The 26,574-nt window shown below is 37.8% G+C and overlaps 1 protein-coding gene across 8 annotated transcripts in view; it reads right to left on the reverse strand.

Moving 5' to 3' along the window:
* LOC120535446 (zinc finger protein 821) overlaps positions 1-26,574 on the reverse strand; it is a 132,787-nt gene that overhangs the window by 26,864 nt on the left and 79,349 nt on the right. For 7 of the 8 annotated variants that reach the window (XM_039763308.1, XM_039763313.1, XM_039763311.1 and 4 more), the window contains 2 exons: positions 13,289-13,420; positions 8,738-8,866 (listed from right to left, as the gene is read on the reverse strand). In XM_039763308.1, the coding sequence (XP_039619242.1) occupies positions 8,738-8,866; positions 13,289-13,420 (261 nt within the window). Of the gene's footprint in view, positions 1-8,737; positions 8,867-13,288; positions 13,421-16,248; positions 16,533-26,574 lie in introns of those variants that run through there. The other variant, XM_039763315.1, reaches the window with a different exon arrangement.

Raw genomic sequence — 26,574 nt, forward strand, 5'->3', positions numbered from 1 at the left:
ACTGTTATTTTTCCTAAGAACTTCATCTTTTTTTCAGTGGAATCGGGTCAGGTCCGGGAGCATGCACTGGTACAGTGTGTTGCCACACCCACCACATGACGAAACTGCTCAGGATCCTGGTTGGCAAAGGCAGACAGGCAGTACAGTCCCATCCTCTAAAAATGACAATATCTGCCACAGCTAGGTGTTATGTGGGCATCCCCTTGGCCTGGTCCAGCCACTCGGGTTCTCAACAATGAGGATCCTGCAAGCCGGATCACCCTCTGGGAATCGCACCACATAGCCTTAGAACTGTAACTAACTCATTCAGGACTTCATGGGCAACCGCTCATTCAACACCTAGCCAAACCAGGGGTACCCAAGGATTCTCCGAAAAGTGCCAAAGGAGTCCAGTCTTTGTATCAGGTCACTGGATAGCATTCATGTCTCACAACCATATAGTAAGACAGGAAGTACCAGGACTCTAAAGACTTGGAACTTTGCCCTTCTGCGTAGATATCGGGAGCGCCACACACCCCTTTCCAGCGACCTCACGACCCCCCTCATGCTCTCGCCATCCATGTATTGACTTCATAGGAAGAGTCATCAGAGACATGGATGTAACTGCCGAGGTAAGTAAACCTCTCGACAAAGTAGACATTCTCTCTGCAGACAAGCACACTACTGATGGCTATGCCTAAGTGGTCATTAAAGACCTGGATCTTGATTTTTATCCAGGACACTCACAAGCCCAGAGACTCAGACTCCTTACTCAGTCTCTTGAGAGCCCCGATCAGAGCCTCCATTGACTCCATGAAGACCACAGCATCGTCAGCAAAGTCAAGATCAGTGAATCTTTCTTTGTCAACAGATAGCCCAAAGCCACTCAACCCCACTACATTGCCCAACACCTAGTCCATGCAAGCATTGAACAGAGTAGGAGCAAGAACACACCCCTGATGAACCTCAATTAACTGGGAAAAATGCAAAGGCTGCCTCCATTCTGCACAGCACTCATAGTACCACTATACAGGCTGGCCATGATATCCAGCAACTTTGAGGGGATTCCGTGAAGTCTCAGGATGTCCCACAGGGCAGCTTGATCAACTGAGTCAAAACGCTTTATAAAAATTAACAAAGGCTGCAAAGAAACTCTGCCGATATTTGCATTTGCGCTCCATAAGGACCTTCAGTGCCAGGATGTGGTCAATAGTAGAGTACTTGGCCATAAAACCAGACTGTTCCAGTCGCTGGTAGGTGAGCAAGTGATCACGGATCCTAATGAGGACGACAATAGCAAGGACCTTACCCAGCACCGACAGCAGTGTTATCCCCCTGTAGCTGCCGCAATCCAGGCGATCACCCTTCACTTTCCAGATAGGGATGACAAATCCCGCTTTCCAGTCAGTTGGGATAATGCCAGTCTCCCAAATGGAAGCAAAGATTGCTTGTAATCTCAGGAGGACAGCCTTACCACCAGTCTGAAGAATTTCACCCTGGATACCACAGATCCCTGCAGCCTTCTCTACACTCAGCTCGATGACCACCTGTGCAATCTCAGTGAGATTGGGTCGTTCATAGCTAATTGGAGGATCAGCCTCAAGAACCGTGGACAAAGAGATAGCCAACGCCCTAGCTGGAGGATCGGCTTTAAACAGCTGCTGAAAGTATCTGGCCGAAGAGGTCACAAATGCAGTATCATGTGTAAGGACTGCTCCATCAGCCACCATGACTGCAACACTCAGAGGAACAGATTCAGATGTACATAATGCTTCAAGTCCTCAGTGGAGTGTGCTCTTTTAATTACAGCCTAACAATGAGAGACAATATGCGAACAAATGACATAAAATACTGAAGGCCTAATGTGCAGATTTGTAATAACTGTTTAAACAACCAGAACACCTGAAAATAATAATGAATAGCTTTTAAAATCCATTGAAAAAATACTTAAATTATCCCCACGAAACACAAAAATAAATGACTGCTACATTCAGTGTTATTATTTGACACCACACCATAGTAATAGGGAAAACTGCTTTCTAATCTAAAGTTAAAAGAAGAAGTTGGCTGGTCAAAATCTTGCAGCCAGTGGGACCCCATTTTAGAATGTATTGGTACAATTCAAAGCTTGAATATATTCAAGAATGGGAATGAAGTGCTTGATCAAAAAGTGTATACAATATGGTCACTCTGCACTGTTGAATAGCTTTATATACTACATGGCCAAAACTATGTGGAAATCCTCCAAATTACTGATATCAGGGGCCACATGCATAACACTGTGTGTAGAATTCGCACTAATATGATGTAAACACAAAAGCCGAAATGTGCTTACGCACAGAAAAATCTAGATGCAGGAATCTGTGTGTACTCCAACTTCCACGTTCTTCCACTACATAAATCCCGGTCAGCGTGCTAAGTAATGCTCGTGCACGCGCCTTCTGTCCCACCCAAACTCCTCTCAGAATTACGCCTCTATGAATATGCAAATCAATATAAATAGCCCTTAAGCTCAGCCTTCTGTGAAAAGACAATGGGAAAAGCACGGGAGAAAATAATTTCAGCGAATACCAAGTTGAGGCAAGGAAAAACTTACTATTTGTTGGTTTAAACAGTGGTATAATCAACAAAAGGAAAGTTGATCGAGTGACAAAGTGTCAGAGAAACTCGAAAGCTCAAGTTCACAAAGTCGCACAGTACCCTAAATAAAAAAAGTTGTCACCTATCCAAGGTGCCGTGAAAAGGCGAGTCGTAGCCCAACGTCTGAGTGTCATATGAAAGTGTATTAGGGTACAAAGAAAAAAAAAAATAGGCACACAGAGTGGGGAAAAAAGCAGGAAATTTCCACTTTAATCACGTAGTTTACTTTTTCATTAAAGCAGAACATCATAAACTTCATCTTAAAATCGATTAATTTACTAGTTTCTCAATTCCCATCTTAACTAAAGTAATGTGTTAAATGCTTTGTTTTGTATTTGATCTTCTTTGTGCTCTGTGTGTGAATACAATACAATACAATACAATACAGTTTATTTTTGTATAGCCCAAAATCACACAGGAAGTGCAATGGGCTTTAACAGGCCCTGCCTTTGACAGCCCCCCAGCCTTGACTCTCTGAGAAGACAAGGAAAAACTCCCAATAAAAACCTTGTAGGGAAAAATGGAAGAAACTTCGGGAAAGGCAGTTCAAAGAGAGACCCCTTTCCAGGTAGGTTGGACGTGCAGTGGGTGTCAAAAGTAGGGGGTCAATACAATACAAAAATCACTACGTGGTTCTTAAACCGGCTTTCTCTTCCTCTGACAGGACAAAGAATCCATTACATTTGTGATATTACAGCTGTCTCAGTTAAAATACTGAGATGTACTGTATATGTGATATCTTTTTCATGATGATAGGAATGAAAGCATGTTATTAAACATGGGAACACGGGGGCGGTACTGTCTCTTTCAAACGTACTAACCCCCAGTTCCTGGCCTTAGTTTTCTTTCTCCAAATACCCAATCGCCACACAATCAGCACTGTAATAGACGTTAAGCCTTCTGTAAGCTTACAACAACTATTCTAAAAAACTTTTAAGGAACATTGAAATATCTTCGTAGCATGTGTTTAATTATTCTGTCCATTTATCCTTCCAGCATACAGCAATCAATCAGGATCAATCTGTGAACTAGCTAGCGCTGCGGCACAGTCTCCTCACATGTTTAATTATTAACAACACAGATTATTTAAATGAAGTTAGTTTTATCTGTATAATATAATCAACATATTTTGCTGCATTTCATCTTAAAAATGATATCGTCATCATATGTAAAATACGCACTTTATAAAGTGGCGCAGGTTGTGCAATATTATAACTGAAGTGCAAATTTACAGTAAGGTAATTCAGCACTTGGACTGATTGTGTTTAAAGTTCTTGGGATGAAACCGTTTCTGAACATTTCTGTAAGTACACACCGTTTATTCACAAGGCCCCTGGTGTTTCTGCTGCACACGTTGCTAACAAGTGCACAAAATCAAGTTCAAACGATGAAGCATTGATAGTGGAAAGGGTTATACTAGAGAGCTCAGTGAGTGGCAGTGTCATAGGATGTCACTTTTGCTACAAGTAATATCTTAATTATTTTAATTTTCTGCTCTGCTACATCTGCTTCAGTAAACTGTGTTATTCTTGTGAAGGATGAATCATCTAGAAACAACAATAGCTCAGCTATGAAGTGGTGGATCACAGAATCTCACAGAGCAGAGCAGCCATGTGCTGAATCACATATCATGTAAAAATTGCCTATCATCTGTTGAATCACTCGCAACAGAGTTCCAAAATATTCAGCACAAGAACTGTGTGTCAGGAGCTTCATGACATGGGCTTCCATGACCAAGAAGCCACAGCACATGAGCTTAAGATCACTATTTGGAATGCCAAGCACTGACTGGAATGGTGTAAAGCATGCCATCACTGAACTCTTGAGCAATGGAAAAGCGTTCTGTGGAGTGATAAATAATGATTCACTAACTGGTAGTCTGATGGGATGAATATGGGTTTCAAGGAGAACACTACCTCTTCTTGACTGCACATTCCCTACTGTAATAGCTTACTAAGCTAAACCTTTTTTAAGGTTTGGGCTAGGCCCCTTGGTTCCAATGAGGGGTACAAAGTGGTGACATGACAGAAGTGTAAGTGTCCCCAAAAAAGTTGTAAGTAATAAAATATAAAGAATTCAACACAGTTTGTAAAACCAAAATTTTATTGGTTGTTTGGCAGGTTTTATTAAAAGCTGTGCTGGTGCATTTTGAATTGCCTGTTGAGGAAGGGTACATGTTTGCCATTTTTTTTACATCCCAACACTCATACCACAATACATCCTTAGACTGCATGAAAAAAATGCACAGAATTCACATACAATATATATTTCTATATAGACTTAACCATACAGTGCATTCTGTAAACATCAAACAAAAAATGTAATTATCCATTAAAATTAGTTTTAAAAACATAAAAGGACAAAATACACATTAAAAACAATATATGTATAATATGTTACTGAATGTAAAATAAAACTCAACTGTGGTACACTTCCTGCATGTTTCTCTAAACACCTTGAGTGTTTCAAACTGTCCTGCAATCTAAAAGGCGCCTGCCTTTTTTTAACTAAATGTGTGGTGTGAACTTAAGACTTTCAACAGATATTGTGACTGTCACCTTAAATCTATTGCAGAAAATAACAGTTTCACAAAATGGCACAATCCGTATAATGATCTTACATTAGTGTATGTCAAAAATCACACCTCTGTAGTGCACCACCATCAATGACTTAATGATTATAATCTTCACATTTGCTCCTGTTCTTGACATGCTTTTTAAAATAAAAAAATAAAAAAATTCTCCCTCACTGGAAAAACTGATGCCAAGCATTGATTGAATGGTAATTTTGGCTAATTTGCATGCAGTAGTGAATATATAAAAGCATACAGAAAATGCAAAAAAAGGCAACTTCAATGGTATGCACACATTCTATGGGCAGCACAGAGAATCGTTGCTGACATCGCGCACCACTTCACATTTCATGCCCAATGCCCACGAGGACGACCAAAGCATAGATGGCAGGACACAATCAGAACAGACATGAATATCGCTCAACTATTTCCATGCTAAGCACTTGTGTGAAATGGCATACTGTGATCCAAAAAGTGGACGCAGCACCAGTAGGACAACGCTAAGATGAAGAAGAGGAAAAAGAAGAAGAATGAAGATACAAAAATAGGGCTCATGGGTATGTGAATAGCAATAAACAAACGTCAAATTCAATTAAATTTAGTAATTATATTAGGCCATTCAGACTGTAGTTAGACACTCTTCTATGTACAGCACTTGCTCTTAAGTCAGAGTTGTCAGATAAGGGTGGAATCTCTCCCTCCTTCTCTAGGGCTGTCCCATGTGAGAGATCCCTGTTGGGTGTGAGAATACACATAAAATCAGGACTAGTTGCTGCACATTTCATTTTTATTTCTGGTTAGTCTCAATACAACACGTTGCACAGAAGGAAACCTTGACTGTTTGCCTGTGTTTTCCAAACAACTGTTTGTTTTCAAATTTTTCAGATGCACTGGGTTTGCTGCATGAAAGAGCACCATCTACAGACTTTGTAGTCTTGCTCAGAGATTTCAATGATCACACAGAATGGAGAAGATAAATGAAGAAGTAAAGTTGTGAGGAATGGCTTTCCATATTGAGTGGCAAATTATTACTTCTAGTCACCAAATGTCCTTAAAAAACATGTTGGAAGTCATGGATGCTAATAGGGGTTCCTGGTATTGGAGTACCTTTGAGGAAATACAAAATGATGGACTTTTAATTGCATCATATGACCCAAGGTCTTATATTCTAGACACCTAGATAAATGGAGATGGTCAGCTGTTAATTAGTTACCAATTGGTGGTGAACAAGATTAGATGCACATAGCACCTGCTGGAAAGAATTGGGAAACCAAAATAGGTACAGTGGAACTTCGGTTCATTCCAAAACTTTGGTCACCAACCCGATTTGGTTGCGACCCGAAGTAATTTCCCCCATAGGATTGTATGTAAATACAATTAATCCGTTCCGGACCGTACAAGCAATATGTAAATATGTTTTTTTTAAAGATTTTTAAGCAGAAAAATAGTTAATCATACCATAGAATGTGCTGTGTAACAGTAAACAATGTAAAAACATTAAATAACACTGAGAAAACCTTGAAGAGAGAAAACTAACATTGCAAGAGTTCATGCTATAGCCTTATCTACCGCTCGCTGTAAACACTTTTTTTAATGAGTTTTAAGCACAGGGAAAAAAAAATTGAAAAATCTGTAATTTATACAAAAACTAACCATAAACAAGAAAACTAACCTTGCATGAGTCGAGTTCTGGCATGAAGGAAGTGAGGAGGAACTGAGTGGACAGGAGTTTACAGTTTTAGGCTAAAGTCCCTCTGCGCGATGCACATCTGACTAAGAACAATGTACTGTACAGGGAGAGACTGAACACGTGCGTAAATCACTGGCACGTATGAACCAGAAGGGAAATGAAATGGAGCACAAAGAGTTCACAGAGAATGCACAGGAGAGACTGAACACGTGCAGAAAACATCGGCAGTTATGAACCGGAAGGGAAACTGGCTTGTTTGTCACCCGAGTGTGTGGTCATGAACAAATGCAAAAATTTGGCGAACTTTTTGGTCGTAACCCGATTTGTACGTGTTCAGAGACATTTGTGACCCGAGGTTCCACTGTACTATGTCTTTCCAGGTAATGACTAGCAGATGCCTCTTATTGTGAAGAGTTAAACTTTCATTTTTTATGGTACTTCTCCTACAACTTGGGGAGGTCAGGGGCACAGACTCTGAATGGATCATGGTCAGGAGTTTAGGAGTGGAAGCGGCTGCAATGAACTATGGTGAAAAGGATATTGGTTTCTATATTGGCCGCAAGACTAAAAACCTTTGATAAACATCAGTGACAAGGCAAACCGTCAAGATAAAAAAAGAGGTATTGCATGCAATGTAAGCAGCAGAATTTCCAGATTTGCCAGAGGTACACGTTTGCAAGACGGTTAACAGGCTTTGCAGTAGTAAAGGCCTTTGGGTAGTGTTTGAAAATCAGTGTCTCTGGAAAACCAACAGCTTGAAAATGGTAAGAAGGACATCATACACACTGTTCTCAGCAACAGTGGGTGGCCTAAATAGAGGATATTATCAAAAGCTTTGAAAGAGGACTTTAGAGAACTCCTAAACATATTGTTTACACCTTCCTTGAAGGGATTAGTGATTTGGATGTAGTTGGATCTATCTTCGTGGCTGATGTAACTGCAGTCATTGGAAAAAAAATGTGTGGCAGTAAGGCCTGAGTAGGGGTGAGATCCAACCAGAAATACTGAAAGTGCTGCATATTGTCGGGGTGTTTTGAAAAATGCTTATGATATTGTTAAAGATGTGCTACAAAAATCAGGGTGTTTCAGAGTTGCTACTACTTGCCATCCAGCATTTGAAGAGCACGAGTTCACATACTTGCCATTAGGTCAAGTACATTCAGCATGAGAGCTGGATTCTGCTAAGTGGGCATCTTGTCTCCTCCCTCACTCAAGGGTTTGTTTGCACAAAATAGCCAATCATAGAAAGGATTGGCGAGTACACAGCTTACTGAGGCAAGGACAACTTTGCAATTTGCAGTTGTTGGTGTTGATATTGTTTGGCCTTGTAAGACTATGACCTATTTTGTACATGGTAACAGACCACAACTGTGCACAATGCAACTGGGATGAGACTCAGCTGTACCACATCTTAAGTCATGGTCCTGCCTCAAAAAAAGAGTGACTTGTTCTCGGCAAATAAAAGGGGAGTAGCAGCCTCAAGAGAAGCATTCCAGCATCATGTGGTCTTTTTCACAAGTGAAGAAATAGGAGGCTGTGAAATTGACTAACAAATCAGTGGTGTAGCAGCAGCAGTTTTCCCAGGCTGTGGTGGTGATGATGAGCTAGGTAAATCTTCAGACAAAACATAGAATTTACTAGTTCCACATCCCTACCCTCATCTATGGTCAGAAGCTCTGGATAGTAACCACATAAATAATACCACAAGTAGATGCGAGAAAAATCTGGTCCTAATGAATGAAAATGTTAACTTACTTATCACAAACAAAATTTTTTTGAGGTGTAATTAAAATTACAAGTAATATTGGGGTCAAGTTCTATTACTGCTTCAATATACAAGCTTACATTTTTTTTACCTGCAATCTCTTGTTCTTCAGCTTCATGAGAATTGTTGCTGTGACTCTCACTATCTTCTGTGAAATTTGCCCTGTTTGCCATCATTATGCTGTGCTCAGTGCCAGCAAGCTCTGTTGAAGGAAATGACCCTAAGAATGGGAAAAAGAAATTAAATGGTATACTGTGCAGTACCCACTTAATTTAACACCCTGGAAAATTAAGTTACTTCATTAATTTTTATTAAATTATTAGCTACTGAGATTTACAGTTTACAAAAAGACAGCTACATAATTGAAGTACTTAAGATGCTGTACCTACAAAATACCAATGTATATACAGTACACTGGCGACTGTGAAATACAAGAGTAATACACAGTTTACATGAATAATACAGTGTGCAGATAGGTAATGCAGACTAACGTCCAGTTATCTTTATATGAATTACAGTTAGGTTTTTAACTATAAAGGTTATCTGTTACTGTTAATAAAACAATAAATGTTATTTAAGTTCAACTGTTCAGCTTAGTTTTAAGAACTTTTGACCATTTAATTTTTCCCTTACTTGCTTCAACTTTTTTATATTGAAATAATAATTTGAGTTTCATATTCATTTCATTTTTATTTTAGCTTAAAAAAATACAAATATTCAATGAAGATTAAAAAATGCACACTGTGCCTTCACGACAAAGGGAATGTAAAAACAAGTAGATTGCCCATAATAAAAAATTGTGGTTCTAAAGCAATCTGTACAGTGTTATCACCTGAACATTTTAAAATGCGTCTTACTCATGTTGTAGCAGTGTCCATTTGTTCACAGAAAAGGCTGTTTACTTTGGAAGCACTAGGCATTGTAAAATTCAGTTCAAGTACCTTATGAAGGCAGGTAATTCATATAGCTTGCTATATACTTTCTGTTTTAAGAGTTGCAATGACCATTGAGACCAGACTACACCTTTCTACAGAGACAAAGTTAAAAACTGTTGAACAATATATTCTTTACATTCTCTCATTTTTTATTTCTTTAGCCGGGTTTGCACTTTTTTCAGCTCATCATAGTCCTCAAACTCTCTAGACTTCTTTATCAAAGCAGTTTAGAACTTTTTTTTTTTAATAAATTTGTTAGGTTCTTTCCATTTCACATCCACAAACCAGAATGCTGCATCACTGATAACAAATCCACTCTTGCTACTGCCAGTGCCATGCTGAAAATGCTCTCAGACAGTATGTTCCTATTTAAAACAAATCTTTGCTGTGTACCTAGGCTTTGGCAATTAACAAATTAATGAGACTGAGCATTATTATCCTTAGAAATGTAGGACTTTCATTTAGATATATTTATATAAAAAAAAATATATAAATGAAAGTGTCAGTGAGTATGGTGTCCTACACAATCCAAAGGCAATTGGAAACTGGAAGAAAATCTGATAGGAAAAGATCTGGCAAACCCAAACTCACAAGCCAATCAGAAGACGAGTTTCTAAGGCTCACCAGCTTGTGCGAGTGGTGCTGCACAGTACCAACAGTTTCGTGCACAGCTTAATAGTGGTTGAAAAAAGCAAGGCTAAGTTTCTACTGTGAAGAGGAGACTTTGTGCACAGGGCAAGTGGCAGTAAGAAAGCCATTCCTTAAAGGACAAAATAGGGCCTTAAAATACCAGCTGTGGACTACTTATGGACCAATGAATCAAAATCAGTGTTTGTATCCTGATGAAAGAATGGTTTCCTCATTGTGTGATGGTCTGGGGTTTTTTTTTTTTGTTTTTTTGCTGGAGGCAGAGTTGGTGACTTGCAGAGTGCCTGGCATTCTGAATCAAAACTGTTACCATAGTTTGGCTGTTACATCAGCAAAAGGCAACTACTTTGATGAATCAAAACTTGAATAAAATCTTGTACACCTAATGATTAAAAAGCAACAAAAAGCACTTCAAACCTTTGTAGGGCAAGTGAAACAGATTGCAGAAGAAAACAAAACCCGAAATCTAATGTACAAAATAACAGGTTTCTCTGTGTCTAGTGGTAAATAGAAATTGTTTCAAGGACTGTCATGAAAAATAATTTTGAAAGTAAAGGTTTAATTAAGTACTTAATAATACATACATAGTTACACATTTTTTTCATCTGAAGTGTGATATACTGTATTTGTGTGTGTATATATATATTTTTTTTTTCCCTAAAAAATAAACTAAGAGATTGTTTAGGTACAAGAGACTGAGTGCTTCCAAAATGGGACACCAAACTTTTTCCAAAATGGAGGACATCTTGTGCCAAGCAGTGTAAGTTAATGGATATGAAGTCTAAACTTGGTACGATGATAGCTAACAGACTGGGGCACAAAAGAAAATTGATTACAGGCGCATGTATCAAAAAATGCCTTGGTTACATACCGTAAAATCCAGTTTTATGTAGAGTAATTCCTAAAATGCTTAATTTTATGTGTTTTATTTACTGTAGATAACATTGGTATGAAGCAAATATTTTAATGCATATAACGTTACACCCATGACTGCTCACTTATTTGCAGCTCCTTTATTACATTAACAAAATAACAGCGGTTTATTTTTGCGTAAATAATTTAGGTACCATGATGCCAAAAAACCCTTAGCGCATAAGGGGTTAGTTGGAATGAAATACTTGTGATGATACACTGTACTTGGTTTCCACTGAACATTGTAATATGCAAAGTAAGCCAACACCTCGATTTTGGTCTCTCTCTCCAGTAGGTATGATTTCAGAAATCTTGTGAGTCATTTGATGTAGCTTCAAAAACCGAAGCTAAGCTGTTCTAAAAAAACAAACGGCCTTTTCCCCAGCTATACTTTCATAAGGGCTACACATGTTCAGTCCTTCTTCAGATAGAATCATGAAAAATTACATTTACCATATTGTCAGGACATATAGATCCATAGCTATATAGGGTGGTCCAGATCTAATTATGCAATTTTCATTACACTATAAACTTGTTTGTTACATAGAAAATCACCCGAAAAATCCAGCACCATCGAGAAGTGTGCAAACTGACGACATGAAGAATCGTCTTCGCTCTGAACTGGAATCGTCCCTACATAAATCAAAGTCATCCAGTCAATCTGGATCTGCATAATTAGGTCTGAACCACCCAGTATATACCGAACGAGGTTTTTTTTGAGCATTATATAAACAAACTGAGTACATTTCATGGAAAAGTTGGAAGAAAAAAATTCAATATAATGAACTTCAAGTTGTTTGGTAATAATATTATAACTGTACCCACTTTTAGTTAATTTTAACCAAATAATGCTGTTACCACAAATCTGAATGCTCCAAACAGAACTGCCAAAGGCTTGACTTTAATTCTGTGTTGTTAAACCATTCTGATTATTAACTCATCAAGTACACGGGATTTACACCCCCTATTTATTCTTTAAACTATAAGAGAAACAGTATGGGTGTACTTTCATTATCACACATGACTTTTCTATTGCCTATATTTTTTAGTCGAAAAAACAATGACAAAATAAAATATGCAATGTGTTGCTTGTCACAAGTTTAGATTTATCCATTTTTAGAACCTTGTGAAGACTCAATGGTTATATTCCAAAATTTAATACAATACAGTATTTCTATTTTCATTTTTTATTCATTATTTCTCATGACTGCATAGTGTGTTCATACACACATTTATTGCAGCTTTATTTTCAGTAAATTAATTAAAAGTTCTGCATTTTTCAAGTTATTTAGTCTCAGATATGGTATATAGACATTTACCACATTACATTTAGTTATAAAGTTAAGTGTTTTCTATAAATGTAAAAAAAATATCTTGCCTTCAGTGGTACTTTACAATGGAGGTTAATGGAAAATGGGAACCCACAAGAAAATAAAAGCCTAAAAAGTTACTGATGAAGGGACAAAAGTTTTGATATAAGAAAACATGCCTTCTTTGTTTCAAATGCATGTTTGTCAAAATAAAAGGCATCTGGAAATAATGATTTTATCGCATATTCCTGGTACAGTACTATTTTTCTTGTGGCAAGGATACAAATTCTATTTGCTTGAGTAAGTTCTCAAATAAAAACAGAAGTAAATCAAAATAAAACCAACCACGTGGCAACGAAATGTTTACTGTGATTTTGTTTTTGTGTTTTCATTGTTTAAAAATTACATGTATAAACTATTTTACAATGTGTGTATAATCGCAAGAAGCAAATAGACAATCTGACAACTGTCTTGGATGCATTTGGCAAGTTTTTAAGCTTTTATTTTCCAGTAATGTTCCATGCCCTACTAGTCTCCATTGTAAAGCACCAGTGAGGACAATATATAGATTTTTTTTTTAATTTATACAAAACACTTCAGTTTACAACACAACTTAACATGGCAAATGCATATCATGTTTGTGAAGAAATAACCAAACTTATTCTTTCAATTTCTTTTTTGTAGTAATGATAATCTTTTGCTACAAGAAACATTACTTGAAAACATATATTTTATAGGATCTGTATGCTAGTATAAGCAAAAATGTTACACCTAAGGCTTCAATGTGATAATATTTCACAAAACTCTTTGCATACATAAAAATATTCAATGTTTTACCTGTAATACTGTCCTGCTCTTCAATTTCATTTGAATTGCTGCTGTGCCCCTCACTATCTTCTGTGAAATTTTGCCTGTTGTCCATAACTATATTGTGCTCAGTGCCTGACAATTCTCCCGGCGGAAACGGCCCTAATGGAAGAAGAAGGGGGAGAAAGTATATATATTACATGGTGCTCTGCATTAATCTTATCCCAAAAAACAAAGCTTTTCCACTAAATGAAAATATATCTTGACTACTGGACCCTCTTAAAGCAAACATTTTTAAAAAGTTTTCTTTCTTTTTTTAAATAAAATGTAATAATGAAACGAAATTTTAAAAAATTGCAGCTGTCCCAATAAATTTTATTTATAATTCAGTGACAACGTTTTTTTTTAATTTATATTTATATATATATACATATATACACACACACATACACACACATATACATACATATACATACACCAAGCTGTGTCCTTATCTCAGTCAAATATAAAGTAAAACTTTGTGGTGCTGTAGGACAAAGTGGGCATTGTCCAATTTGATAGGTTTTCATTAGCATACAAGGTCTGTTAAGAAGGTTGATTCAGTAGTATTAGGGTGTTGTATCGTGTTAGATATTATGGATGAAATGATAAGTCAAGCAAAATGACAACTTTTATTGGTTAACTGAAAAGATTACAATATGCAAGCTTTCGAAGCAACTCAGGCCCCTTCTTCAGAAAGCCAGCTGAACCTCTCACACTGGTTTTCCAGAGTGAATACTAAAACTAATGTCTAAACTGCAACTCTACCAATGTTTGGTTAGCTTACTTTCCAAACTTCATGTGATAACAAGGAGTTAATCACGGATAAGTGGTCATTTCAGCAAATACTCCTACAGAAAATAAGAGCCTAAAAAGCCCTTGCTTTTATTACAAGTTGAACCCTGCATTTAACATGCTGAACAAAACAAACCTACTAAGACAAAACGGGAAGTGTAACTCAAAGGGATTCAGTCACCAGAGGCTATGCTACCCCTTACAAACTAGATGTACACATTTCTTAATTCTCTTGTAGCAGGAAGCTGACCTAATCTCTTTGATGCAAGACAGAACTTTCCTTGTGCATGGAGGTTATTCTCTAGAAGGTCAATTACATAAAATGAAATGTCAGGTCTTAAAGTATAATACAGTATCTTGTAAAATTACAGGATACATTATGGAATTCAACTACTGAAAATTCATACCAATAGAAATATGTAAATGTCACAATCTCACTTACAACTTTAAACCATTAATCTCCAAAACACCAGCACTTTGGACTTATATTAAACCTTTATACTGACAATACATACCATAGAGTAAGTTAATTCCCAGGTAAGTTCATACTCGTGGGCAATGCTGTGTACATAAAAGTATACACAAAGGAAATTAACTTCTAAAAACAATTCACAGTTATCTGGCTTATACTAAGCTTGCGACACAACCTACCATATACACTTAGCAAATACCTACACGTTTTAAGTTTACTTATAGATAAATCTTATTAGATGTGTGTTTGTACCGTTTTGTCTGCTATAACATTCCTTTGGGATTAATTGCCTGTTTTCACCTATCTAAAATACACATCATTCAAATCACACAGCACTTTCTGCAAAACAACTAAAGTGCAGTGCAACCAGGCAAAGCATCATAAAACCATAGGCATCTGTGAGAGCAATTCAGTGTGTATGGATGTGCGAGGAAAGTAGAGAGACTGATGTCTTGTTCAGATTGAGCAGTACCATTTGACGCAGGTGTGTCAGGAATACTGAAAAAGGCAAGAGTATTTCATTCTATATACAGTATACTTGCCTAAAGAATAGTCCCCCAAGAAATTCTGATTATGTTCAAAAGGTTTGATGCCAATTTAGTATTAACAATGATGTTTCAATTGCTGAAAACCAATGCAAACATTGACTGTATCAACAACAGCTGAAAGAAGTTTCTTCTCCCAAGCCTCTGATCTTCTAACTTTGTGTACAAATAAAGGTATTATAGCAAAAGGTTCATTTTGGATACCAAACTAAACATATTTGTTTGTGATACTGTACTACTGTATATATAAAATCATTTCATATTGTACTTAAGGATGATGATAATCTGTACCAAATGATGAATTCACATGGCCTCCTGTATTTCTGACCCATATTAGCCAGTCTGAAGAAGAAATTAATCTGATGTGCTGGGATTCAAACTCATTTTAAGATGGGAAGAAACTCCATTTGGTATTTTATGTAACTAGGTGGAATTCCGTTATTTGCTCTTTCATTGTCTTACAATGTATTATATTAGGAAGATGTATACACAGATGGGGTATAGTGAGTCTCTGACAAGCTAACATTAATTAAAGACATGCACTTGTTACCTAAATTCTCAATATTATAATACTCCTGAACTTGCATGTAAATTTACCCAGAAATTAAAAATATACCCACACAAAGAAATCAAAGGGAGCCCTAATGTGTCCAGGATTAAAAAGTAACAAATCCCAATGAGTACCCCAGCTCACTGCAATTGCTTTACTGTACTAGATCACATGAATGCTAAATTGACTTGCGCCGAGACTGTAGCTGCTTGAAAGGTGCACTAATATATGTAGCTTTTCAAAACATTAGGGTGCAACTTCAATGACAGCTACCCTGCAAAACTAACAAATAAAAGACTGCAAACATGATGGTGGCATACAATTACTCTGGTATAGTAAACCTACATTTGAACAAAAGAACATCATTTAGGCTTTTTCTATTTTTTTACTTAGTAAAAATTAAAAAAAAAAAAATACACAAAAATTACACATCTGATAAAAACTGATACAACAAAGTAAAGGAAGATGTTTTAATTAATGATTAAAAAAAAATTTAAGCCAAATTCCATTATACTGTAGGACACAAAACAGTTCAGTGGAAAGTGTAGAAATTTTGGAAGATGACCAAGTATCCTGTCTGCTTTATTACCTGAAGAAAGGTCTGTGGTGAGTAGTGAGAAAAGTTCTATCTTGTATCCTGACTGATTTAACATGGATTTCTGAGGTTTGTAAGATTTTTTTGTTTCGTAAGAGCTGTTTTGTTTGCCATATATGGGCACATGATTGGCAAAAACATTTTTAGTTAATTGACCAGATTCTTTTGGGGTAGGGGTTGGGCTGGCACTGACATGAGCAGAATGTTGTAGTTTGTCACAGACGGAGCTCCATATGTAGTTGGACAACACAAGGGCCTGGTAAGTGAACTTGCTGCCGTTAATCCTGTGCTAATGACATTTCAACTCTACCATGTCAAGAGAAAGCTCTTCATTAAAAGGGTGTATGATGTTTGGTGGTAAAAGCTGGAAGCCGTTGAAAACTCCAAGGCTGAATACCCTTCTCACAGCCAGGTTCATTGAAACATGGAATATGAAGATAATGTACGAAACAGGCAAAACTGCAGAAACAGCAATAGTCTAGCTGTATCCAATCATCTGAGATGATTGCACGCGCCCGCGCTGATTGAAAAGCCCATATATATTCGAGTCTAGAAAACATGATCAGCAAGTCTTTGATAGGCTGCAACAAAATGACGAAAGATCATTTCAAGTCTAAAAAAACAGAAAGATCACACCAGCATTTGCAGACAATCCTTACAGGATGTAAATATGAGGAGGGGAGCAGATGCCATGCTTGGATTCAATTACACTATCTGGACAAATTACAGACAGAAAAGACCATTTTCAGGAGACATGCTACTGTATTCATGGCATGAGGAGAACAATGCTTCTCATATGCAGGAAGTGGCACTGATTTTGTCAAAAACCGTAGATAGAGCACTCAAAGAATGAGAAGCACATAGGCCAAGAATCATCTCAGTATTTTCCTGAACTAAGAACAAAAAGATAAACACAAACATAATCCATTTAAGTGTACTAACAAATGACAGCAAAGAGGAAACTAATAATCAGTTCTACAACAGACTGTAAGCTATCCTATATACTGTACCTGCCAAGAGAGAGAGGTGTTAATATTCTGAAGGGAGACTTTCATGCCAAAATTTGAAAAGATAACATTGGGTATGAAGATGAAACGGAACAGCACTGACTTGGCAGCATGAATGAAAATGGGTAAAAAATTGTAAATATGCAACTCAACAGCCTTTTCACTGACTATATTGTTTTTCCCCTACTAGAAGATACACAAGGAACCTTGAATATCACCAGGCCACTTGATTGAAAAACAGAAAGATTACACCAGCATTTGCAGACAATCCTTACAGGATGTAAACATGAGGAGGGGAGCAGATGCAGCTTCAGACGAGTGCATGGTAATAATGTTTTGACTGATGCTAAAAGGGGGACTGGATAAAAGGGTTAACCCCAGTGCAAGAAATACAACACTGGATTCTTGGAGGATGCATAAAGGCTAGAACACCAACTGAAAGTGAGAAATAAATTTCAAGTCCATAATGCACTGCTGGAAGAAGAAAAAACTATTGATGATAAGCGGAGGATGATCAAAGAGGTATTTGCTTCCATGTGCCAAGTACCACCAGCATAATTAGTGTATATCAGCTGATATTTTTCATAAAAGATACAGGAGAGAAAAGAGGAAAAAAAAAATATTTGAGTAAAAGTCAAACAAGAACAGACAACACAAAAGGCACAGAAGGAACATTTAGTGGCTAAAATTAGAGCAAAAATGGGAACACAGAAAAAGCAGAATGATAATGAGCTGCTACATGGCAGAATTACACCAAGTAAGAAACACCAGTGAAGGATAAAGAATGAAAAAAGATTGTAGGGAATGCAAAACAAAGGAAGACATGGAAGGAACATTTTGAAAGACTATTGAATAGATCTGTGCCACCAGATGCTCCAGACATCCAACCAGCTGAAGAAGACTTATGTTTTAATTTTAGAGTGCCAACAAAGGATGAGATCAGGAAAGCCATACAACAACTGAGAAACTGTTAGCCGGCAGGACCTGACAGCATCTCTGCAGAGGCACTTCAAGAAGACGGAGAGGCCTCAGCAGACATTCTCCATTCTCTTTTAAAGATGTTTGAAGATATGAAGGTGCCACTTGACTGGCTGGAAGGATATCTTGTTAAGATCCCAAAGAGTAATTGAAATAAAAAAACACCAGGATGAGACTCCTAACCATACGAGGCAAAGTGTTGAACAGGTTCTTCTAAACAAAGGGCCAACTTTACACTCAACTTAAAGACAAGCAGGTGATTTTTAAAAGAACAGACCAGGGGGGGGTATTTTCCGTATGTCGCTTACATCATCTGGGATCAGATGCCTCATTTTGGATGAGTTAATACCGGTGAAACTCATCCGGGATAAGTTGGTATCTCAAAACGCAGCTGTGTAGTAGATTAGTCTAGCTGGATCCAATCATCAGGGATGATTGCCCGCACTGATTGAAAAGCCCATATATATTGAGTCTAGAAAACATGATCAGCAAGTCTTTGATAGGCTGCAACAAAATGACGAAAGAACAGGCACATGTTTTCACAAAAGCGGAGCACGACCTTTTACTCGAAGGATATGAAGTATTTAAAGATTTAATATGCACAAGGGGTAACACTGCAAAGCAGCCCAAACCAGAAAAGACGGCTGACAAAAAGTGGCCGACAAATTAAACGCGTAAGTAGTGTGCATTGTACTTACTGAATGCAGCGTTTCATTTCCTAGGTGTCAGATTAATTATTATTTAATATGTCATAATTCCAGATCAAACGCGAGCATAAGGACAACATGGGAACAGGTTAAAGTGAAGTACAAGAATATACTTCAAACTGGTAAATATTGGTATATAACTGTTCAAAGAATTAACATAAAGAATCATATATAATATAAAAAACATTAATTTTAAAGCTAATAAGAAGGCAGACAAGCAAAAAACAGGTGGAGGTCCACGCAGTCCAGACCTAACCCCTGCAGAAGAGTTGGCTCTGCAGCAAAATGCCCATAGCCCTGTTTCTGAGGGCATTCCAGGGGGAAGCTCCTCCTCAGAACCAGTGGCAGGATGCAGTGGTCACTTCATTTCAGGTAAAGGATGGTCATTGCATATATTTGTTCTCAATGTGTGCCATAGGTATGTTTCATATACAGTGGGATGCAAAAGTTTGGGCAACCTTGTTAATAGTCATTTTCCTGTATAAATCGTTGGTTGTTATGATAAAAAATGTCAGTTAAATATATCATATAGGAGACACACACAGTGATATTTGAGAAGTGCGCAAGTGTGCAATAATTGTTCAAAACAGGCAGGTGCGTAAATTTGGGCACCACAAAAAAGAAATGAAATCAATATTTAGTAGATCCGCCTTTTGCAGAAATTACAGCCTCTAAACGCTTCCTGTAGGTTCCAATGAGAGTCTGGATTGTGGTTGAAGGTATTTTGGACCATTCCTCTTTACAAAACATCTCTAGTTCATTCAGGTTTGATGGCTTCCGAGCATGGACAGCTCTCTTTAACTCACACCACAGATTTTCAATTATACTCAGGTCTTGGGACTGAGATAGCCATTCCAGAACGTTGTACTAGTTCCTCTGCATGAATGCCTTAGTGGATTTTGAGCAGTGTTTCGGGCCGTTGTCTTGTTGAAAGATCCAGCCACCGCGCAGCTTCAGCTTTGTCACTGATTCCTGGACATTGGTCTCCAGAATCTGCTAATACTGAGTGGAATCCATGCGTCCCTCAACTTTGACAAGATTCCCAGTCCCTGCACTGGCCACACAGCCCCACAGCATGATGGAACCACTAACATATTTTACTGTAGGTAGCAGGTGTTTTTCTTGGAATGCTGTGTTCTTTTTCCTCCATGCATAACACCCCTTGTTATGCCCAAATAACTCAATTTTAGTTTCATCAGTGCACAGCACCTTATTCCAAAATGAAGCTAGCTTGTCCAAATGTGCTTGAGCATACCTCAAGCGGCTCTGTTTGTGCTGTGGGCGGAGAAAAGGCTTCCTCTGCATCACTCTCGCATACAGCATTTCCTTGTTTAAAGTGCGCCGAATGGTTGAACGATGCACAGTGACTCCATCTGCTGCAAGATGATGTTGTAGGTCTTTGGTGCTGGTCTGTGGGTTGACTCTGACTGTTCTCACCATTCGTCGCTTCTGTCTATCCGAAATCTTTCTTGGTCTGCCACTTCGAGCCTTAACTTGAACTGAGCCTGTGGTCTTCCATTTCCTCAATATGTTCCTAACTGTGGAAACAGACAGCTTAAATCTCTGGGACAGCTTTCTGTATCCTTCCCCTAAACCATGATGGTGAACAATCTTTGTCTTCAGGTTATTTGAGAGTTATTTGGTGACCCCCATGTTGCTACTCTTCAGAGATAATTAAAGGAGGAGGGAAACTTACAATTGACCCCCTTAAATACTCTCTCTCATTATAGGATTCACCTGTGTATGTAGGTCAGGGGTCACTGAGCTTACCAAGCCAATTTGAGTTCCAATAATTAGTTCTAAAAGTTTTGGAATCAATAAAATGACAACGGTGCCCAAATTTATGCACCTGCCTGATTTTGTTTGAACAATTATTGCACACTTTCTGTAAATCCAATAAACTTCATTTCACTTCTCAAATATCACTGTGTGTCTCCTATATGATATATTTAACTGACATTTTTTATCGTAACAACCAACGATTTATACAGGAATATAATGACTATTAACAAAGTTGCCCAAACTTTTGCATACCACTGTAGCTCTCTTTCTTGTTGAGTCAGTTTCAAGGAATGTCATTTCCCTAGAACCTGTGTCTGACCAATGAGATATTGACGAACGTTAAATATTTGATGAAGACATTGTGTGTGATTATTCATCAGGAGGAGGGTAAATTTTCCAAATAATGTTTGAACAAACTCCAATCTGATCAGTCCCATGTGCTAATTGTGATATAATCGTTTTTCAGGAGCCTGTAGCCAGCACACATGTCCCTTTTGGAACAAAGTCCACATCAAAAAAAAAAAAAGGAGATGGTGAGGTTGGTTGAGCCACTTGTACTTTATACAAAATGATTCAGAATGATACACTGTGTATACAATATAGAGGAAAAAAGGCATTTGTAATTGCATATTAATTTGTAGAAAAATGTGAGGGCTCTATACAAAAGATATCTTCAACAGAAAAGCGCATACAGAAAACTAAAAATGAGATAAATAGAGCAGGACATGGAACTTCATAAACTAAGGACAACCAAAATGAAGTTGCAGATACAAATACTTGGAAAAAAAACTTGCAACAAAATTCTCTTATCTCTTTCCCATATGTATATGTGTATGAGTGAGTGTATCCTTAATTATGTTCACCTCCTTACAGGCTGAATATACAATAAATAACTTTTGCGTGAAACCACTGTTGTCGTCTTTTTTATTGAAAATATTGAGCCACAATTCTGTCTCTGGCAGATCTGCCACTGGTTTGCTCAAGGTGCACTGGGTCAAGGTCATCATCTGGCTGCACCAAAACCCCAGGAACTCTCTTTTTCTGATGGTCGCTATGTTGTGTAAGAAAGAGCATGCAACAATTATGTCACATGCTCTGTCAGGTGCAACTCTCAGCATTCTTAGACATTGAAATCTCTCCTTTAGGTGGCCAAAGGTCATTTCAATTCGTGCCCTTGTCCTAGACAGTGCTGCATTATATGGAGTTTGTGGCCTAGGTTTGACTTTAGGATACTGGGTCATTAGAAAATGCTTACAGGCATATCCCCCATCCCCAAGCAGGATTCCATCATGATAATCTGTGGAATATGTAAAAATTGTGAATACAATACACACATCACCATGATTTATAATTAGATTATTACCTTGTTCAAATGTCCGTTACAGATGTGAGTCATCAACAGACCCTGGCTATTTAGCTTCCACATCTGATACAAGGTAGGATGCATCACATATCATCTGAGAATTTATAGCATGTAGATCAACCAATTTTACTGTATGTCAACATGCCTACTGGCTATTTTCAACTCTTACAAAAAGTTACATTACCTGCACGTTAACACTGTGGAAGCCTTTCTGTTTATGTAATCTGGCTCATTTGGACCTGATGGGGCCTTTATTCGGATTTGCATACAATCCAGTGCCCCAATCACATTTGGAAATCCTGGGTATTGACAATGTTAGGCTGACTGTGAGTTTCTTTATGGAACTGTGGGTGTTTTGCCTGTGTATTACCTACCTGCAATGGCATGAAACGCCTCTTTTATTGTCTGCACATGCAGGTGTCCAGGAAACAATATGAATACCCGAAGGAAATGTTTCGGAGCCAAACAGACTTTACAAAATTGCCTGGCAAACTGCACTTTTAGATAGATTTTCCGCATCGCCTACAGTATATAAAAAAGTGCCGCTTGCAAAAAGCCTCAAAGCAATGCATACTGTTTGTGTGGTTGTGACAGCCCGACTTTGTCTAGTTTGACTTCAAATATAAGGTGCTAATAAATCTTTGAGGTACAATATTCCCCCTCGGCTAAAGCTGTATCTTTCGAAAAGAATTTCCTCCGGGAGCAATAAAGGATCTTGCCGATCGCGCAAAACCTTCTCTATATGAAATTCTCTTCTCATAATTTTTGCACCGATATCAATTGGTCGCTCATTCAGGAATGGTGAAGCCATGACTGAATGAATTCCATGCATAGACACTGATTGTGTGTGAGCTAATCCTTGTTTACATAGAACAAACCTGCTCTGAGCAGGTTTGAGGATTTGGATGTGCTGCTATGACGATACATCCAGCAAGAGTTTCGAAAAACTGACTGATTCAGGATCATGCCAAATCGTCAACAATTACATCCAGCTAAACTAGAAATCCACGTATGAAATATACCCCAAAGATCATCATTCTAGAATCGTCCTTCATACGGCAACATTGTTGACTTTGACAAGACATTGCACAGCATGGACAAGGTAATCCCCTGGAAACTGCTAAGACATTATTGCCAGTCATGCTTGTCAAGAAATCTATGGGGGATGGCAACTCACAAATGTATCTGACGTAAAGATCGGAGTCAGGCAAGGATGTTTATGGTCTCCTTTTTTTGTTCTCGTTTGTGATTGACTGGACAAAACTGCATAACCTGGAACTTAGAAAAGATACAGCACTACTGTCCCATACATACCATTAGATGTAGGGGAGAAAAACAAAGCTGTAACCACATTTGCTCAAATTGGCCTCCGCATTAGGAAAAGATTAAGAACTTCAAGATTAACACTTCAAATATTGATCCAGTTCGACTAGGAGGAGAGCCATTAGAAGAGGTGGAAAACTTCACCTACATGTACAATGTCATTGACAAGCAGTGTGGCACAGACTCGGATGTAAAGGTCATAATTGGAAAAGCAAAAACTTTCAACAGTTGAAAAACATCTCGACCTCCAGGATTCTGAAACAAAAAAACCAAGGTCAAGACCTTTAATACCAACATGAAGTCAGTCTTACTTTACAGAACAGAAATATAGAGAAAAATTGAGATGTGTATCAAGTATAGACATTAATCAACATCTATAAAACATAAAAATCTATAAAAGATTCTCATTAGTAATGATGACCTCCGGCAGACAGCAAACCAGATGCTGGTAGATACAGAAATTATGAAAAGGCATGCCTTAACATGGAATGTGAGGACAAAGAAAGAGAAAAAGAGGGCAACCAAAAAAACCCCTGGGGCCTTATGTATAAATGGTACGTACACACAAAAATATTGCATACTCAAGTTTCCACACTCAAATCGCGATGTATAAAACCTAACCAAGCACATTTCCACACCAGCAAAATGCTTGGCATACACAAAGTTCTCCACCTTGTTTTGGAAACTGGCAGCACCCAGCATCAAAGCAGTGCTTTTATTCAAGTGTGGTTTCCCTTTCTTTTTTAGATCCACATCCCTAACGTGACTTTATCAAATAAACTAATAAACTATATGTGGTTAATTGCAGTGTAAGGCATCCGATTGTAATTAACCTGTAACAATATAATGGTTCACGGATGGCCAAACTATTCCAAATACCATAGGTGCTTTAGCATTGTTCCTCTCAATGCACCATTCAGAGTATTTATTCCACTGTATCCGAGTGTGGAATCACAGCTCTACAGCAGCTGATCGGAAAGAGAATTATTGGTATACAGCAAGGGTCCCCAACTCTAGTCCTGGAGTTAATTAGCAACAAAAACAGATCACTAACTAAGAAAAGGGTTAGAATGAAAACCTGCAGTCACTTTGGCCCTCCAGGACTGGAGTTGGGCACCCCTGGTATACAGCATCTAGCATACGCTGCTTAACCATGCGCTATTTGAACTGCTCTCATACGACAAACGCTTTATAGAGCCTTTCCTGTACGGACCTCGCGGTTCAGAAACAGTTTCATCCCAAGAACTATCAGTCTATCAATTGCTCTCGGTAGAACTGTTTGTACTTATTAGTACAATTACCTCACTGTAAACTTGTGATACAGTAATATTGCACAACCTGAGCCACTTTATAAAGTGCACATTTACATATGACGATATTTTTAAGATGAAATGCATCAAAATATGCTTATTACATTATACAGATAAAATTAACACATCATTTAAATAATCTATATTGTTAATAATTAAACATGTGGAGGACACTGTGTTGCAGCGCTAGCTAGTTCAGGGATTGTTCCTGCCTCACGCTGTATTCTTGCTGGGGCTAGCGCGACACTGGAAGGGTAGATGGATAGAATAATTAAACATGTACTACAAAGATATTTCAATGTTCCTTAAAAGTTTTGAAGAATCAGCGTTCTCAGCTTACAGATGGCTTAACATCCATTACAGAGCTGATTGTGTGGCGATTTTGATTACTTGGAGAAAGAAAAGGGTAGGATAGGAATTGGAGGTTAGTACGCTTGCTGCAATAAGTTATTTCATCAAAGGTTGTGCATGGTGCAGCAAGCATCTTGCGGGAGGGAGGAACCACCTCTGGACAGGGTGCCAGCTCGTCACTATCACTGCGTCACCATGTTCCCATGTTTAATAACATGCTTTAACTCCTTTCAACTTGAAAAGGATATCAAGTATACATCTCAGTATTTTAATTATTCAGAGAGCTGTAATATCACAAATGTAATGGATTCTGTGTACTGTCGGAGAAAGCCCGTAGTAATTCACACACAGAGCACATAGAAGATCAAATACAAAACAAAGCATTTAACGTGCTACTTTAGTTATGATGGTATTTGAGAAACTAGTAAATTAAACGATTTAAAGATTAAGTTTATGATGTTCTACTTAAATGACAAAATAAACTACACGATTATTGTGGAAATTTCAAGATTAAAGTTGATATTTCAAGCTTTTTTCTCACTGAGTCCCTATTTTTTTTTCCTTTTCTCTGTATCTAATAAGATACCTAATAAGCTATCATATGACACTCAAGACAGTGGGCTACGACTCATCTTTTCCAGCGACTTTGACATCTGACAACTTTTTTATTTCGGGCACTGTGCGACTTTGTGAAGTTGAGCTTTCGAGTTTCTCCAACACTCTACGTCACTCGATCAACTTCCTTTTGTTGTTTATACCACTATTTAAACCAACAAATATTATGTTTTTCCTTGCTTCCACATGGTATTTGCTGAAATTCTTCTATTTTCCCCTGTGCTTTTGACATTGCCTTTTCACAGAATGCGGAGCTTAAGGGCTATTTATATTGATTTGCATATTCAAAGAGGCATAATTCTGGGAGGGGTTGGGGTGGGGCAGCAGGCACATGAACGTGCGTTACTTTTCACGCTGCCCGGGATTTATGAAAGAAAAGAATGTGGAAGTTGGTGCTCGCACTGATTTATGCATCTGGATTTTTTTGTGCATACACACATTTCCACTTTTGTCCTTATGTTTTAGTGTGAATTCTAGGCACGCCGTTATGCATGATGCCCCAGGTGTTACAACCTTGTGACAGACATCAGGAAGATGGGGCTTGTGTGGTGCCAAATAGAAAGAAAATGTCAGTTATGTTATGTGCCAAATTGTATGGAAAAATGGAGACACACCATTATCTCTACAGAGCTGTGCTGGAGGAATGTAAGCTGAACATCGCAAACTGTTGCTAAATAATGATGTTTGCAGGCTAAGCAAGGGACAAGTGTTAAGAATATGCACATTATGAGATAAACTGTCTTAAAAAAAAAAAAAATACAAATTAATGCTAAATAAGGGATTATTATATGGATACAGAGGACTAGTAATAATGCCCAAAATTATATTAATTTCTAAAGGTTGTTCACAACTTACTAATGACCAAATAACTGAATAGTAAATTT

Source organism: Polypterus senegalus, chromosome 9, assembly GCF_016835505.1.
Source record: "Polypterus senegalus isolate Bchr_013 chromosome 9, ASM1683550v1, whole genome shotgun sequence".
NCBI classification, from domain to species: Eukaryota; Metazoa; Chordata; class Cladistia; order Polypteriformes; family Polypteridae; genus Polypterus; species Polypterus senegalus.